Here is a 16,021-nt window from a genome sequence, read left to right as displayed (position 1 = left end):
CCCAACCCCAAGGAGCCCTGGTTCATCCTGTCCGAGACTCCTCCCCTCGTTATGACCCTCCCTCCACCACCACCCGCCGCTTCCCTTTCTGCCGCCCCCGTCACCCCCCCTTCTCGTATCCCCAGGGCGCTCCCACCCTGGGGAAGAATGTGCCCTCCTAGCGCACCCTTGCCATGGTAACGGCACACCCCCACCCCCGCGCACCGCAGCGGCGGGGCCTGGCCCGCAGGGCGGCGAGAAAAGGGGGAGTGGGCGCCTCCCAGCCCCGCGGACACACCTCGACTGCCCTGGTTGCCACAGTAACCGGGGAAGTTTCGAAGTGCGCAGGCGCAAAGTGGCACAGGGCTCTACTCCTGATCCTTCACCCCTCTAATCCACCAGCAGAGAACCCTGGCTCCTAGGACAGACTGCCACTCATCCCCCTCCACCCCCGCGCAACTTCAAGGACAAAGTCTGGAGAGGGATCATGGGGCGTCCCAGCTTCCACGCACCTCAAGCCTAGGGAGCAAACGTGGCCAGAGGGCCCAAAGAGTCTGAAACCTGAAAAGGGATCCCCTGTCCCCAGCCCGTCCACCTCCCCAACAGAGCCTGAGGGGGGCGCTGGCAGCAGGAAGCCCGGAATGGCCCCGGAGGCGCACAGGCCCCACAGTGGAGCGGTGATTACAGGGACCTGTCCCTCCCGCCCCCGGCTCCCACTCTCATTAAGTCATTTTTTCCCCTGTTGGAAAGTCCCCGTGCCTTGAGCGCAGGGGTTGGGGCGACCGCAGGCAGCTGCCGGCAACCACATGAGAAGGGGGGGTGGTGGAGGGGAGGAAGGGGGCCGCGACTAGAGCCTGGCCAAACTCCAACGTGGAAGGCCCCCTGCCGGGGGCTAGCTGGGGGCGCATTGATCTGGGAGGAGGAGGGCTTGGAGAAGCTGACCTAGCTTCTCATCCTGGGTCTTCCTAGAGTTGTTAGGGCCTCTACCTCTGCCTCTTTCCTCTTATTTCAGCCCTGGGACCTTGAGTGACTGGAAAGCAGGATGCCTGGGTTCTGATCCCCACCCCGGTCTGGCTGCCGCTCCCTGACCCTTAACCTGACCACTGCCTGCTGATCTGTCCACCACCCTCATTCTCTGTTAGTTCTCCCTCTCCCTCCAGCTGGGGCCATCCAGGCTCTATCAGACCATACTAGTTTTTCCTCCTGCAAGGAGGTGACCCAGGGTCCATCAAGGTGAAAGGTATTGGGGACCAGGACAGTTCCCTTCCCCTCTAATCTATGGTCCACCATCTGTTCTTATTCCAAAATTGCAACCCTGGTCCTCCCCCAAGCTATTTGGCAAGTTCTTCCTCCCATCTACCTCCATCACCCCCAATTTCCAGTCAGCACATTGATTTCTGTCTTGCCCTTCAGCCAGGATGCCTAAGCCCCGTGCCCCTTGGGCCCTATTTTCCTGCCCTTCATCACCTCCACATCTCCCTTTAGGACCATTGCCAGATCCTACATCCCCCTTTTCAGTTGTGGGGTCCAGCTTTTGCCCTGAGACCCTAGCCAGCTTCTGGCCCGGAGGGAGGATATGGAGTGGGTAACACCTTGTTTGTTCCTTCCCCAACTTTCACTCTCTTCCTTTACAGATCCTGCCAGCATATATCAGCTCACCAGGACTTGACTGGAACACGTCCTTCCCCCCCACAACGTGGTGTCCAGCCCCTGCCCCACCCCACCACTCACTCCTCTCTGGAGGCAGAAGGCTCTGCAGTATTCCTGCTCCTACCTCATTATCCCAGCCCTGATCCTGTATCTCTCCAGTCTCTCCTCCCCCTGGCTCTGTGCTCCTTAAGCCTGGAAGGCACCGGAGGGTGAGGTCAAAGCTAATACGCGGTGGACACTGCTGGGGGTGGGAGTGCTCCCCACTCAGGCCTCTCTTCCTCACCCCCTACCTCTTTTCTCCTCCTCCCTGGGATGGGAGGGAGCAAGGGGGCGGGGAACCCAGCCCCCACAGCTCCCTCCTGGGTGAACAAGAGGAAAGGAATGAGGCAGGTGTGTCGGCTGCTCCCGCTTACCCCTCCTCCCCGGGGACTCTAACCCGCCTGCCTGTGGGGCTGTCTTTTGGGGGTTGGGGAGAGAAACTCTGTCCTCCCCAGAAGCAGCGGAGCTGAGCATGTGGAAGGCCTGGCTGTCGTAGGCATGTCCAGGAGCTGCCGGGATGCAGGCAGTTGGAGGAGAGGAAGCTGAAGGCAAGCTAGTTGGGGCAAAACTCCCAACAGGGATACACCACCATGAGAGCGTCCTTTCCTTCTCACCCCTACCCTGAGGTAGGGAGACATGGGCTAAGGAAATATGGGGGTTCGTGTAGGCTGGCAATCGGGAAAAGGAACAAGGCTTCATCCTTGTCTGGTTCATCCAGAAGGGTGCCATTCTGGGTAAAATGAGGCAGGAAGCAGGATCCTCAACTTGGAGCAGCAGGAGGTCTGGATGAAGTAGGTGAAGTGTTCTTTCTCTGAGATCCCGACCACTCTACCTCCCTCTCTACCACCCTCCTCCTTGAGGGTTTGGGACAAAGGAGGCCGAGGAAGGATGTCCCTTCGCCTCTGGCCTTACTTACATACTCCATCTCCCCTGCATGCACTCAGAGAGACCAGCATCCAGACAGCGAGTCTCCTGGCCCTCCCCCACCACCCTCCTCCCTGCCGCACCTTCTAGCCCCACCTGCTCCCTGGGGCGCTGGGCTGGCTGGGTTGAGCTGGGTCTTGCCCAGGATTACTCCTCGCAGAGTGTCTGTCTCTGCCGAAGGGTGCTGCTGGGCACCGCCACTCGTCCTGGCTTGTGGCAGAGGGCTCAGGCACAAGGTGGACAGCTAGAGCTCCGGAATTAAGAGCTCCGGATCCAGCTTCTTGTCAACATCCCCCTTAGCCTCCATTCAGGCAGGTCCCATCTGGTTTGGAAGATGGCTGTAGTTTCCTAACTGGCCCCTTGTTGTTAACTCTTCCCGTCTTCATTCAGTTCCCCAGCACAGTGAGCCATGTGGGAATCAGACCATGACACTCACCTGTTCAAGACCCTCTGAAAGTTTCTCATTCCTCTGAAAATCCCAACTCCTTACGATGGCCCAGGGGGACATGTGATGTGACTCTTGCCTGCCCTCCGAGCTCCTCTCCTGCTAACCTGCCCTTGATTGCTTCATCCGATCACACTGGCCTCTTGGATGTTCCTCCTGAGGAGATCTCTCTCACCACTGACCTTTGGTATTCACATGGCCTCGGCCTGGAAAGCCCTTTCCCTCAACCTGTGCGGGGCTATCTTCGGCACACAGGTCTCAGCATGAGTAACATAACTCAGAGAGGCCTTCCCAGACCAATGACTTTATCTAAAGAGGCCACACTCCTACCTATGTGTCTTATTCATCAATACCTTGTACCTTATTCATCAATAAATGAATCGATGACAAAGATGTGGGGTGTGACTGTGTGTATACATGCAGCCATAACAAAGGAGGAGATCTTGCCATGTGCAACCATATGGATGGACCTTGTGGGTATTATGCTAAGTGTAATAAGTCTGACTAGTAAAGACAAATACCCCATGAGTTCACTGTTATGTGGACTCTAAAACACAAAACAAATGAATGAACAAACAAAAAGCAGGATCAGACCTATAAACACAGAGAACAAACTGATGGTTGCCTGAGGGGGGGTGGGCGAGGGGATGAACAAAATGGGTGAAGGGGAGTGGGAGATAATGGGCTTCCAGTTATGGAATGAATTAGTCACAGCACTACAAGGCACGGCATAGGGAATAGAGTCAATGGTATTGTAATAGCATTATATGGTGACAGATGTAGAGAGATGTTGAATCGCTACGTTGTACACCTGAAACGAACGTAACATTGCGTGTCAACTGTACTCAAATAAAAACAGGCTTTTAAAATGCAAACATAAAAAATAAACACTAAAGGGACCCCACTCCCCACACATCACTCTACATCCAGCACCGTGCTTTATTTGCTTCGTGGTACAGAACATTGTCTGAGATGACCTGGTTTGTATATTTACTTGTTTATTGTCCCTCTCTCCCAACCAGAATGTAAACTCCAAGAGGCCGGTGCTGTGTCTCTCTTATTCACATCTGTCTCCCCAGCACCCATCGTCCCCTGCAGAGTGCCAGGCCACAAAGAATGCAAAATAAATATTTGTTAAATGAATGATGAGGGACAGAGGCCCTTGGGGGAGGGCATCCTAGGCCTCTACAGAATCACTTCAGCTCAGTTACGTCCATTTCTTCTTTTCTAATCATCTTTCCCCTGCCCTTCAGCTTCCAGGGTTAGAGGTGAAGGCACGAAAGGAGACAGGCCCAGAGGCTGCCTGGCTGACACTTGCCCTCTGGTGTGGGTGTCGGGCAATCCCCAGCCCAACTGAGCCGTCTAAGCTTAGGGCAAGAAGCAGGGAGGCAAATCAGTCCTGGAGCCCCCAGAAGTGAGTGATGGGGTCCAGGCAGGCCTGGACTCTCCCCTGATTGCAGACTTGACCCTCAGAGCCGGGAGGTTCCTATGGGATCAGATGGTCCAAACTCCTCTCCCAGGAGCCAGGGCGACGCTGCTGCCGGGCCAAGACCGCAAGCCGCAGAGGGCCAGGCTCAGGGAGGGGAAGGAAGCCTTCCGCTCACTTGCAGACGCTGACCCACTCGGTGATGCGGCACTCCTCGCAGACCACGAAGCAGCACCAGTGGAAGCGGCAGTGGCAGCGCTCGCTGCGCGTCTGGCGCAGGATGTTGTGGCCGCGGCCGCAGCACATGCTACCGCAGCCGTCGGGGCCCGCGCTGCTCTTGTTGCACAGGCGGCCCACGGTGCCCGCCGAGTCCAGGCGCGGCTCGCGCTCGCAGAAGTCGGGCGACTTCTCGAAGTAGACCAGGTCGGCGGGGCTGGCCCGGCGCCGCGGCCCCGGGACGCCCGGGGCTGGCGAGGGGGCCCCCGCGGGGCCGGGCTCCAGCTGGCCACCGTTGCGGTTGTGCGGCCGGATGAGCGTGGCGCGGTGGAAGCGGCTGCGCAGCAGCGCCCCCACGGCGCGGAACTCCGGCGTCACCTGCCAGCACGTCTTGAGCTGGCAGCTGCCTGACGTGCCGTGGCACTTGCACTTCCGCCGCATGTTCTCCATCACCGCCTGCAGAGGGAGGCACGGCGAGGGGTGACGCCCGCGGTCGGCCCCACGGCCCTCCTCCCAGCGCAGGCACTGGCCTGCGAGAATCTCCTCGGAGACTTCTGAAACCGACTCCCATTGAACGGATGCAAAAGCTGAGGCCCAAAGCGCGGCAGAGTGGGGAGGCGGGCGCACAGCTCCTGAGCCAGGCAGTCGGGAGAAGAACTCCGCCTGCTCTTCTGCTGTTCTCCCATCCGCCTCCCACAAGGCCAGGTCCTGGGGGAATTCCCTCCTTCCTCCCCTCTTCTCCTTTCCCACCAGCTGCAGGGGGCCCTTGGGGCTGGAGGCTCTTGCTTCCTGAGGGGGGATCCCAGATCCTCAGGGAAATTCCCTCTCCTTCCATCCCTCAGGTGGGGGCCAGAAGCAGGGGGTTGCTGGTCCCACTGTATCCTATCCCCAAAGCCTCTGGCCTCGATCCAGGCTGTGAGTGGGGGCTGCGGGGAGGCTGAGAAAGCCCCTTTCCTCCTCTGGGCCCAGCAGCCCTTTGCAGGGAGCCTAAGGAGGGGACAGGAGCTGAGGAGTCTCCCCTTCACCCCATTATACCGGCTGGAGCTTATTCTGCCCACTGCTGAATGTCACAGTTCCTCCTAGGGAACAGTGAGCACCAACCGGGGCCAAAAGCTCTACCTGAATACAGAATGGGAGCAGCCCCCAGAGAGCCAGACCCTCAGCCCAATGAAAGCGAGAAGTTCCCAAGCATCCAAGGGAGGTAGTTACAGGGGTGTGGTATACCGACCCCCTGCCCAACTCTCAACCTGCCCTAGAATCTCCTCCCAAAGGACCCCTTGACATTATTCTCATTAGAGACACTGGAGACATCTTCCTTTCCCGGGACTCCATTCCAAAACACAGCTGCAGACAGGGAGACCAGTGATCTGGGGCCCTCACACCTGGGCGGTTAGGGCCAGAAGAGAGAGACCCTGCCCTCTGAGTGTTAAAGGGCTCCGCAGCTTGTAGGTGCAGCCTGTGGTGGCAACACCATGGAGGAACGAGCCCAGGGCCTCGGCTGGCCAACGGCTCCAGAACGTTCGCTTCCCACAGACAGCAGCCATTAATTAACCAGTTTAACGAGGAGTAGGAGGCACTGTTGGTATGGGCTGGGATAGCATGGAAGCTTGGGAAAAGAGCTGCACTAATAGGGCAGGGCTGGGTGGAAGCTGGATGTGACCCGAGGGTGGATATGCCTCAGTTTACTTCACCTCTAAGTCAGGATGGGAAGAGCTGAATCAGCTCCGAGTCTTTGTGGAAGGAGCTGGTGAAGCACCGGGCCCAGAGGACAGGAGAAAGGGGAGTCAGGAGGCGCAGGTGCCAGGCCGGGTGAGGGGAAGCCAGAAATGAGGCCTGAGCAGGCCAGGCAGAGCCGAGAGAAGGCATAGGGGCTGAACAGCCAGAAAAGGAGGGTGCTGGGCTACCACGAAGGCTAAGGAGGCATCTTAGTGGAGGCACGCACCCAGCGCAGATGACCCTGCGGAGCGAAAGGCTCAGCTGCCTGGCGATGAATCCGCCTCTGTCCCTTCCTTACCAGCTGCACCACCTTGGGCAAGCTTCTTCATCGTTCTGTACCTCACTTTCCATATTTGAACACGAGGCTGCTACTAGCACCCTCATAGGTAGTTGTAAAGATTAAAAAGGCTAATATGTGATGTGGTGTGGTGCTCCAGACGGTACCTAACACATAGTAAGCACTCAATAAATGCAAGCGATTGTTTCTTTCTTTCTTTCCTTTCTCCTTCTTCTTCTTCTTCTTCTTCTTCTTCTTCTTCTTCTTCTTCTTCTTTTTCTTTTTTTTTAAATTTATGACCTTTGAGGGAGTACGAACATTCAAGGATAGGGAGAAAAAGGAGGCAGGTAACCATAACACAGGACCTCAGTGGCCCCGAGGAACCTCCCCTTGCAGGAATCCCTCATTCTGCACAGAAAGGCTGGGAGAACAGGTAGAGGGTCACAGCATAGGATAGCACAGAATCATGGAACGTTAGAGCTGGGCCAGGGCAGGGGAGACTAGGGAGCTGGATGACCCAGTTCAACCTTCTTGCTTTATAGGGGAGGCCACAGAGAGGCAGAGCAAGGCCAAGGCCCCGGAGGCCCTGTCTGCAGCCCTGTCCACCCCCCCCCCTTCCAGTGCTCACCAAAAAAAAAAAAAAAAAAAAAGGGAGCAGGCTGATTCAGGACAGGGTTTTTCTCATCCCTGCATCCCAGACTAGTCCAGTGCCTGGCACACAGTAGGTATCCAATGCATGTCTGATGACTGGATTAGGCAGGGACAATGAGAGAGTTGCTGAGTAAGGGGGGAGCTCTGGGTCCCAGAGCAAGGCCTGGGGGGAAGGGAGGAGCCCTAGGCAGAGGGATCTGGAGCAGGCCCAGGCGGGTGTGGGGCTCTCACCTGCCTCCCAACTCGGTTGTTGTGGAGCCTCATGCGTGCGTGGATGTCTCTGTGAGGCTCCCGGGAGTCCAGAAAGTCCTTCGAGAAGCGCTCCCCGAAGCCCACGTCGGGGCTACAGCCGCCCCACTCCCAGGAGTCCTGCAGGCCCGGGCTGGCAGGGGGCAGGGCTGGGTGTTCCGGGACCCCGTGGCTCAGGCCCTTACCGCGCTGCAGCGCGTCCAGCTGCAGGCGGTGCAGCTTCCGACGGAAGGCCTCCTCGTCCCCGCGCCGAGAGGCGTCGCAGCCGCAGGCCCTCAATTTGCCCAGGGCGCAGGCATTGGACACTGCGTGCACTACGCCCGCTGCAGCGATGGCGTAGGCGAAGGCACTCTCTCGGAAACCTGAGGGTGGAGATCCAGGGAAAGGACTCTCAGGGGCCTCCACGTTCATCCCTCTGCCCTCTCTGCCCAACCTTCTTACCACACAAAGGGGAAATGGAGGCGCAGTGTTGGGGGAAGGTCTGGGACAAGGACACAGATTCAAAGAGGGGCAGAAATCACATCAGAAGTTCTGCATGCAGGGTGGAGTGTGGGAGGTCTCCCCAGAGTCCTCTTTCGTACTTCACTCCCTGTTCCACTAACATCACCCTTAGCAAGCTCAGAATTCGTGTCTACCTCTCTCCTGTTGGGCATAAAGTATCTGGGAAACATTTCTTTTTCAGATCAGGGACTTCATCTGTTACCTCTCATGTGATATTTGCAATTTAAAAATAAGCCTGCGGAAAGAAGGCAAAATTTAAGCTAAAAAATAAATGACTAGAGATAGAATTCCAGGCCCCAGAAGATGTTCATGGGCAGAAGGGTAACTAAGAGGAGGGTGTCCTCCGACAGCTCCCGGCCCCAAGATTGCCTGCCTGGTGCCACCCCCTTAGGCCCCACTACAGAACACTCCCTGACTGCCAGATTCAAGAGGCAGAGGAAAGAGCCGGCAGAGTTTCCCCTTTTCCTGTCCACAGGACATCCCAGAAAATCTGCTCGAAACGGGTCTAGGTCATCTGAAGAGGTTGTTTGAGGAATGCTGGAAATAAGCCCATTGCCCTGCAGGAGTGTTGAAAATTGAGAGGGAAGGGTGAGTTAAGGCAGACACCTTCTTTTTGGTGCTCTGGAGCACAAAGCCCCTGACGACCACTTGCAGGGGCCCAGGACTTGTCTACACTACTTTTCTCCTCGGTGTTCTCAGCCTGAGCCATCCTCTGGGAAGGTCTGGTCCTGTGGCAGGGGGAGGCCTACTTACAGAGGACGGTCTGGCTCCTGGCCCCACAAGCTGCTTCCTCCTTATTCTGCATCTGAGAGGGGACCAGCTAGCAGCATTTTACAGGTTTCTGACCAGCCTCTGGAACCGAGAGAGTGTGGGCAGTCGGAGAAGAAGCCAAGAGCAATGAGAGCCTCCATATGAAGAGGAGAACTCACCTGTGCCATAGGCACCTGTCGTGGAAGCCCAGACCTGGCTGGAGATTGATGGCTTGCGGGAGGCCAGAGATTCAGAGGAAAAGAACTCTAGATCTTTCCACCCTAGTGCTGAAGCCTGGAAGGACAAGCTCTGGGAGTTCCCGTAGCCCTCAGAGAGCCAACCAGGACTGAACAGAGACCCTAGCCCAAACCTGCCCCTCACACTCACCCTCTGCATCAGAGGGTCCTGTCCTCCTTTTCTTGTCTAGCCAAAACGACGACGACGACAACAACAACAACAAAACTTGACAAAACGTGTAGTAGTTAAAAGTATGAACTCTCGAGCAGCCAGATTGTCTGGGTTCAAATCCTGGCTCTTCCACTTACTAACTGTTAATAGCTACCCAACTTTGACCAAGTGACTTGACCTCTGTGCTTCAGTTTTCTCATCTGCAAGACAAGATTGTTTTTATCTGCTTCATTTTTGTCCCAAGGATTAAATTAGTTAGTAAATTTAAAGTACTTAGAAGAGCACCTTATTCATAGTATACTGCACAAACATTAGCCATTATTGAGAAGTTCTTCCTGTTGTCTGACTTCACTCACTACTGTTGTAATTTTAGGCCATTGCTTCTTGTTTTCCCCAGTCAGGGACAGAGCCCAGAAGCTCAAGACCCATTTTAGAATAAATCACATGGGCCACTAGAAGCCCATGAAGCAGGCTGTCCCTGTCTATCTTCTCTCTCCAACTTGTGGCATCTCCAGACCTTTTCCATAAGGAGCCCAGCTATGAACAGACAGGAGGGGATGAGGATTGGGCTGGAGCCTCTTAAGGGGATGTTGGGAATTGGTGGGAGCCAAAGAGGAGTAGACACTGACATGGGATGTAGGGCCCAAGAGAAATGGCAGACCTAAGTCCCTGGGGAGCACACCCTGTGTTTATCCCTTGCCTTTTAGCTGTGGAACTCTGAGCGTTTCCCTTATTGCTAGGGGAGTCATTAGCCCACTCCTAGGACAAATGGCAATACTCAGACTTCCAGAAGCAGCCCAAGCCTCAGAAATCATCTCCCCCTCCAACACACACACACACACACACACACACACACACACATACACACACACTGTGCAAAAGGGGGATGCCCAAGGTCACAGGGGTTACAGAGCAGAACCAGAGCAGGACCCAGGGCCAGCTCTCTCAGCTCCCAGGCCTGGGAACTGGCTGCTAAAGGACATTTGGCTCTAGGGAAGACATGTTCCTGAGTAAGAAACCCAGCCAGCTCAATTTCCAGTTTCCATGGCCCTATCTATGCACAGCACCAAGAAAGAGCAAGAGGCTGGTCTAGGGGGATGTGCCAGCCTAGACCAACCACCATCTTCCCCAGGCCAACCACCATCTTCCAGGCTCTTTACATTCAGAGGCAGGCCTGGAGGAATCTGGAAAAATGTAGTCTACAGTCTACATAGAACACCCCTACCTACCCAAGGCAGCTAAAGACACCATCCCATGGCCTCTGGCAGCTGTCACAGCCACGTTTAGTGGTGACCAGGCAGGGCTTGTGTGACCACCCTCTGCTCCAACATCCAAGATTCAGAGAAGTCCAGACTGCTGGGCCTCTGCCCCCAGCTCCCACTCAGGGCCCCAGTTTCGGTCCTGGCCCCGGCTGTCTGGGGCAGACGCAGGCACTGTGCCATCTGGCCAGCTGGAGGGGGAGAGGGGTGGGGCCATGGCCAGCTGGGCTGCCTGGAGCATGGAGGGAGGGGGGGTGCTTGTTAAGACGCACAATTAGCCGTCCTGCCTTTGATCTGGGACAGGGACTGCCAGCATCTAAGTGGAGTCAGCTGCTCCTTCAGGCTGCAGCCAACGGCCAGGAAGGGGCTGGGGGAGGAGGTTTGGAGGGCAGGGGAGCATGGAGGAGAGAGGATTCAGGAGCCAGTGGGAACCAGGAGGGGTCAGAGAAGCTTGAGCCCCGCCTATTTGAGTCAAAGAGGGAGGGAAGGGGAGAGATCTGGTCTCCATTCCCTCCATGCATATAATCTGTGCATGCTCATGTGCCTGGCCTGAGAGAGAGGAAGAGGTTGTGTGCATGTGGGAACACTTAGGGGTGACACTGAATGTGGCTACACGTTTGTACAAACAAAGGTAGGTATCTGTGTGTGTGTGTGTGTGTGTGTGTGTGTGTGTGTACATGTGAGTTTCATTTCTTGGAGTACTCCATTGTGCCACTCACCTCTGGACACATGGTGGGAGCTTGGGAGGCAGTATGGCAGGGGGTTGAGTGCAATCTCTAAAGACAGCTGGCCTGCATTTGAGTCCTGGCTCTATAGCTCACTTACAAGCTGTGGGACTAATGGCAAGCTACCCAACCTCTCTTAGCTTCATTTGTAAAATGAAGATACTAATAAGACCTATCGCATGGGGATTGTTTGAGGATGTTAAAGTACAGATAAAGTGCTTTAGAACAGTGCCAGACAAACAGCAAGTACTTAATAAGTATTAGCGAATTCATTGGGTGCTATTAGAATAATGGAACTTTAGGTGATCCTGGGATATAATTGCCTGTGCCTCTTCTCCTCATCTGACTGCCACCACGCACCCCACGCCTGGAGGCCTAGCCATAAAACCAAGACTCCTCAAGGATGAATGTAAAAGAGAGGTGGGAGAAGAACCAGAGCCTTGGAGAACAGAGGCCAGACTCTCAAACTGTGGGCTTCCATTGGGCTGAGAACCCTGCTTGCTATAGAGCCTCATGCCCCCTCTTTCCATCCATTCCAGATGGGTCTGGGCCCTGCCTTCCCAAGCTTGTCTACTCCAGGTGCTCAAGCACTCTTCTCTCCTTCACTGGAATTCCATCCCTTCAGCCCAACCCATTTTCAGGGAGATGTCAGGACAATTAGATGGCAGTAACAGTATTAAGGTGGCAGGTCCCAGGGACCACCTCCTCCCTGCAGTCTCTGAATTTTAAACATGGCAGAGTGCACCCTGAAGAGAATCCCACTGGCAGTCTGGGTTGGAAGAGCGGTCAGCAACCAGTACTCCAGTTGGGGGAAACAGGTCACCTGACCCCACATGGGACAATTCATAACTTGAAAAGAAGGGGAACTGGGGGAAGGACCCCGTCCAGGGGAATGGCTGCCACCAAGAGTAGCCCCGTGGAATTCAAATTTAGGTAGTCCTCGAAGAGATGGGCCAAGACGGACAGCGACATAACCCCAGAGGAGGGTGAACACAGATATGGAGTGAGAGAGGGCTGTAATGGTGGCCCCTGGAAAGAGAAAGTGGCAATTTCTTCCAGAAGCCTAGAGTCCCCTCCGAGGAGGGACAAGTAGAAAATGGGATGTCTCAATGCAGGAGCAAAAGCCACATAGGTAGGACCGTGTTCCAAGGCCAAAGGAAAGAGCCCAGCCCCCCTGCCAGAGCCCGGCCGCAGCTGTCCCGCCCCTCCCCACGCGCTGGGCGCTGCCCCGCCCTGGCTAGCCCCGGCAAGTCTCCCCCCCTCCACCCCTAACCTCTCCCCCTACCAGTCCCCCCAGCTCACCTCCCGCTTATTAAACTGCAGGTGAACCCGGGAGCGCCTGGCACCGCGCCAACCCCGCGTGCTTCCACCGCTCTGAACTCACCCTTGAGCTTCAAAGACCCCACGTCCTCCACCAGGCCACACGGGCCTCAAGCGGGCGAAGTAATCAGGACGCGTGGGCGCGCTCTAGCTAGAGGGGGCAGGAGGCCCAGAGGGGAACTGGGGACACCGTGGCCGGGAAGAGGGATGAAGAGCTTGTCTTGCCTTGCCTCATCTGGAGCGGCAGGGGTGAGAACCTCAGCGCCTATTCAAAGCCCCGCGAGCAAAACCCAAAGCAAGGCCTCCAGTGTCCTCACCTCCCGGGCCCGGGTGCTGGAGGGAAAACGGGGCGTCGGGGAGCGCACGGGTGACCTAGAAACCCGGAGTGGGAGCAGGCGCGCGGCGGCGGCGAGCACCGGCGGGGCCCGGCCCGGGTAGGAGAGAGGCACAGGCCTGTCACTTGGCGTGGGCGAGCGCGGGGCCGACCGGGGAGGGGCGCCCCGCCGGGGGTCCCGGGCAGCAGCAGACTGACTGCTGGCGGGGCTCGGGTGCGGCAGAGCGGGCGGGGCGGGGCGGGGCGGGAGCGCGGGGCAGGGGCGGGCGGGGGTGCCCCTTGGAGAGCCGTGCGGCCCGGGCCGGGAGCCGTCTGCCGCGGCCCGCGGGGATTAGTTCGCGGCTGCATGCCGCCACACGCGTCGGGCTGGGCTCGGCCGGGTAGAAACAGCGCCCCGGGCGCGCGGGGGAGGGAGCTGGGGAGGGCGCGCGGGGGCGGGGCGGGCGGCCTGGGGCCGGGCTGGAGGAGGCGGCGGTGGCCCCTGACTTGGGGGCCCAGGGGATGCAAGTAGGGGTCCTGGTGAAAAGGGAAAGGCCCCGGCTTGCCGAGTTCTTTCCGGAATAGGGTGCTTTAGAGTCTGACTCTCCTAGAAGCCTCTGGACCCCAAGGGCACAGAATATAGGGGTACAACTCCTCCTCCACTGGGCAAGAAAATTGGACAAGTCTCACAGAGCCAGGTCCCCACACTGTCCCACTCAAGCAGCTGAGAGGAGAGATGGATAACGCCTATCTTCCCCCAAAAGGCCTGAGGCAAGGCCTAAGGTACCAGGGCAGGAGACGGGTGGGAACAGAAATGAGTGACAAGGCCTCCTGCCATCTCCAACCCTAAGGGTTGTCAGGGTGGGCCCTGGGTCACTCAGAAGTCACAGAGGGAGGACAGGGAGCGGGCTGTGGCTTCTCTGGGCTGTGAGGGGAAGAGGGATTGGCAGGGCGGTCGGGCCTGCTGGGCAGGAGGCGGGCACACACCCAGTGCCTCTGATTCAGAGAAGGTTTTCGGGGGCGGTGAGAATGACACAGAGGCTGGTGGTGTACCTTGCCGGGAAGAGCTTCTGCAGAAGTACAGACATTTTACCTGCCCCAGCTTCCCTCACCTACCCCATTTGGCAAAAGTCCTCCATACTGACTCTGGGTACTTTATCCTGGGCTCTCTATCCCAAGTGCTGTTTACTAGAGGGTAGAGGGTAAACTGAGGAAGGTGACAGATACTTATATTTCCCAGGCTTGAGATATACAGTGTCAATGACCAGGCAGGATAACCCAGGAGTCAACTCTCGGGCACGGAACCTGCTACGGTCAGCCCACCCAGCGCAGGCTGGAGACACGTCTTCCCCGTTTGGCTGGCCCCCATGGACTGTTCAAGACCAGAAAGAGCAGAGGAGCAGCATGGTTGGTAGATGGGCACCTGGGGAGGTTGCCAGCTTGAGGCAGTGGGCATGGTTGGCAGATAGCTTTGGGGGTGGGGTGCTGAATGGGGTGGGCAGAAGGGCAAGGGCGAGGGGCAGCTACCTCTGCTGAAGATGGGGCTCTCATAGGGGATCTTGTTTCGAGTCTCGAGACTAGAGCAGTTCCAGCGCTGGTCCCGGAACTGGTGCTGGCACTCGTGGATGGCGATCTGGATGCCCTGGATGGCTGAGGCGGCCACGTCGGGGTGGCGCACACACACTTCCATCTGCCGCCTACTCAGGCCCGGCAACGTTAGGCACACCGTGTTGGCATTGAGCACAGGCTCCGGGGGGAGGCGGAGGCCCAGAATGTCGTTGGGTGCAGACCTGCAGGTGTGGGGGTTGGGTGTGGGTGAGTGTTTTGGGGAGCTAGGAGGGCCCCATTCAACAAGTTACACTCAGTCCCAAAGGCCACAGTTCCTCTTCTCCAACGCCTGCTTCTGAAGGTTTGGCCCATCATGTATATTCCTAAAGCATTCTCCTGTCCTTGATCCTCTCATTTCCTCCAACACCACCCAGCCAGCCGCACACCCACACAGGTTAACGTGTAAATGGACACACATCCGAAATGCCTGCGTACACGGTATTTCATAAGTACATCCCCAGGCATAGATGCTCACATACGTAGCGATTCCCAGGAGACCACTCCCAAGACATGTTTCAGACAGTCACAGTCACACAGACACACTGCTGCACACATGGAGATGGCCACCCAGACCCAGGAACACTTCCACGCATGCACGCTTCAGTCAGGCATCGTTATACACACGTACACAAAGACACTCACAAGCATACACACGTGTTCATCTTAACATACACTGATCCAGAAGCTCGCACATTCACACATATGTGGACACACAGACTGCTATTTAACAACATAGCTTGCAGGGCTCACAATATCTCACACACACACACACACACACACACACACACACACACACACTGAGAACCCTTCCAGCTGCAGTGTCACAGTGACCCCACCTGAACTACTCCCTTCCAGCCCCCAACCCATGCCCCTGTCTGGGAGCGATCTCCAAGGAGGAGCAACGCAGTCTGAGCTTACTCCTGGGGTACGGGTGCATTCCCCTGGCCTGGCATGGACTCCAGGTTGGCACTTGCTCCCCTCCGCACACACACCTCCTCTTCCAGTAGCCATCACTTTCCTGGGCACTGCCTTGCCTCCCTGGACTGCCCATACTCTGTCACCAGTTCAGCCCCCTCCTGTGAGGGCACTGTCTTTCATTGGGCACCAGCTCTTTTCTGAGACACTGTCCCTCCCTCCTTCCAGGGTCCCCTGCCCCAGCGGGAACGCCGGAGGCCCCCGTGGCTGGGGGTCCCAGCTCTCCAGGAGGGCGGGGCGTAAGGTGAGGGCTCACCTGGGCACGGCGGCAGCCAGCAGCAGTAAGAACAGGAGCGCGCAGAGCGCGGGCCGCGGCTGGGGCCGAGGTCGGAGCCGCAGCCAGGGGCAAGGGTGGGTGCTGCCCATGGCGCGCGGGCCGTGACGGGCCAGGAGTGGGGGGCTCACAGCCCGGCGGGACCGGCGAGCCAGGGGCGACGGCGCATGATCCGCGGGGGTCGGGGCGGCTGCGACACGGAGCTCCGACTCGGGTCACGGCTCCGAGAGCAGACGGCGCCCGCCTCCCCGCTCCATGGGGCAGCGCCCCCGGGCACCGCCCTCGGGGTGGGGGGGCGGGCGGGCGCACAGGGCAC

The 16,021-nt window shown here is 57.5% G+C and overlaps 1 protein-coding gene across 1 annotated transcript; it reads right to left on the bottom strand.

Moving 5' to 3' along the window:
* Nucleotides 1-3,905: 3,905 nt before the first annotated feature.
* Nucleotides 3,906-15,797, bottom strand: WNT10A (Wnt family member 10A). Its single transcript, XM_030326580.1, has 4 exons — nt 15,688-15,797; nt 14,376-14,638; nt 7,555-7,934; nt 3,906-5,135 (listed from the first exon to the last, which is right to left on the bottom strand). Exons 1-4 carry the CDS (start codon nt 15,795-15,797, stop codon nt 4,638-4,640), a joined length of 1,251 nt encoding a protein of 416 aa, XP_030182440.1. The 3' UTR covers nt 3,906-4,637.
* Nucleotides 15,798-16,021: the final 224 nt, after the last annotated feature.

This window comes from Lynx canadensis, chromosome C1, assembly GCF_007474595.2.
Source record: "Lynx canadensis isolate LIC74 chromosome C1, mLynCan4.pri.v2, whole genome shotgun sequence".
NCBI lineage: Eukaryota > Metazoa > Chordata > Mammalia > Carnivora > Felidae > Lynx > Lynx canadensis.
The sequence above is the reverse complement of the archived record's forward strand: the minus strand, read 5'-3'. Positions and strand labels throughout refer to the sequence as shown.

Excerpts from the sequence above, each read along its gene's own strand:
- WNT10A (XM_030326580.1), bottom strand. The coding sequence starts at position 15,797 with ATGGGCAGCACCCACCCTTGCCCCTGGCTGCGGCTCCGACCTCGGCCC. Across the intron at positions 14,639-15,687 it reads CTGGCTGCCGCCGTGCCCAG|GTCTGCACCCAACGACATTC; the intron begins GTGAGCCCTCAC and ends CCACACCTGCAG. Across the intron at positions 7,935-14,375 it reads GAGCCCCATCTTCAGCAGAG|GTTTCCGAGAGAGTGCCTTC; the intron begins GTAGCTGCCCCT and ends CTCCACCCTCAG.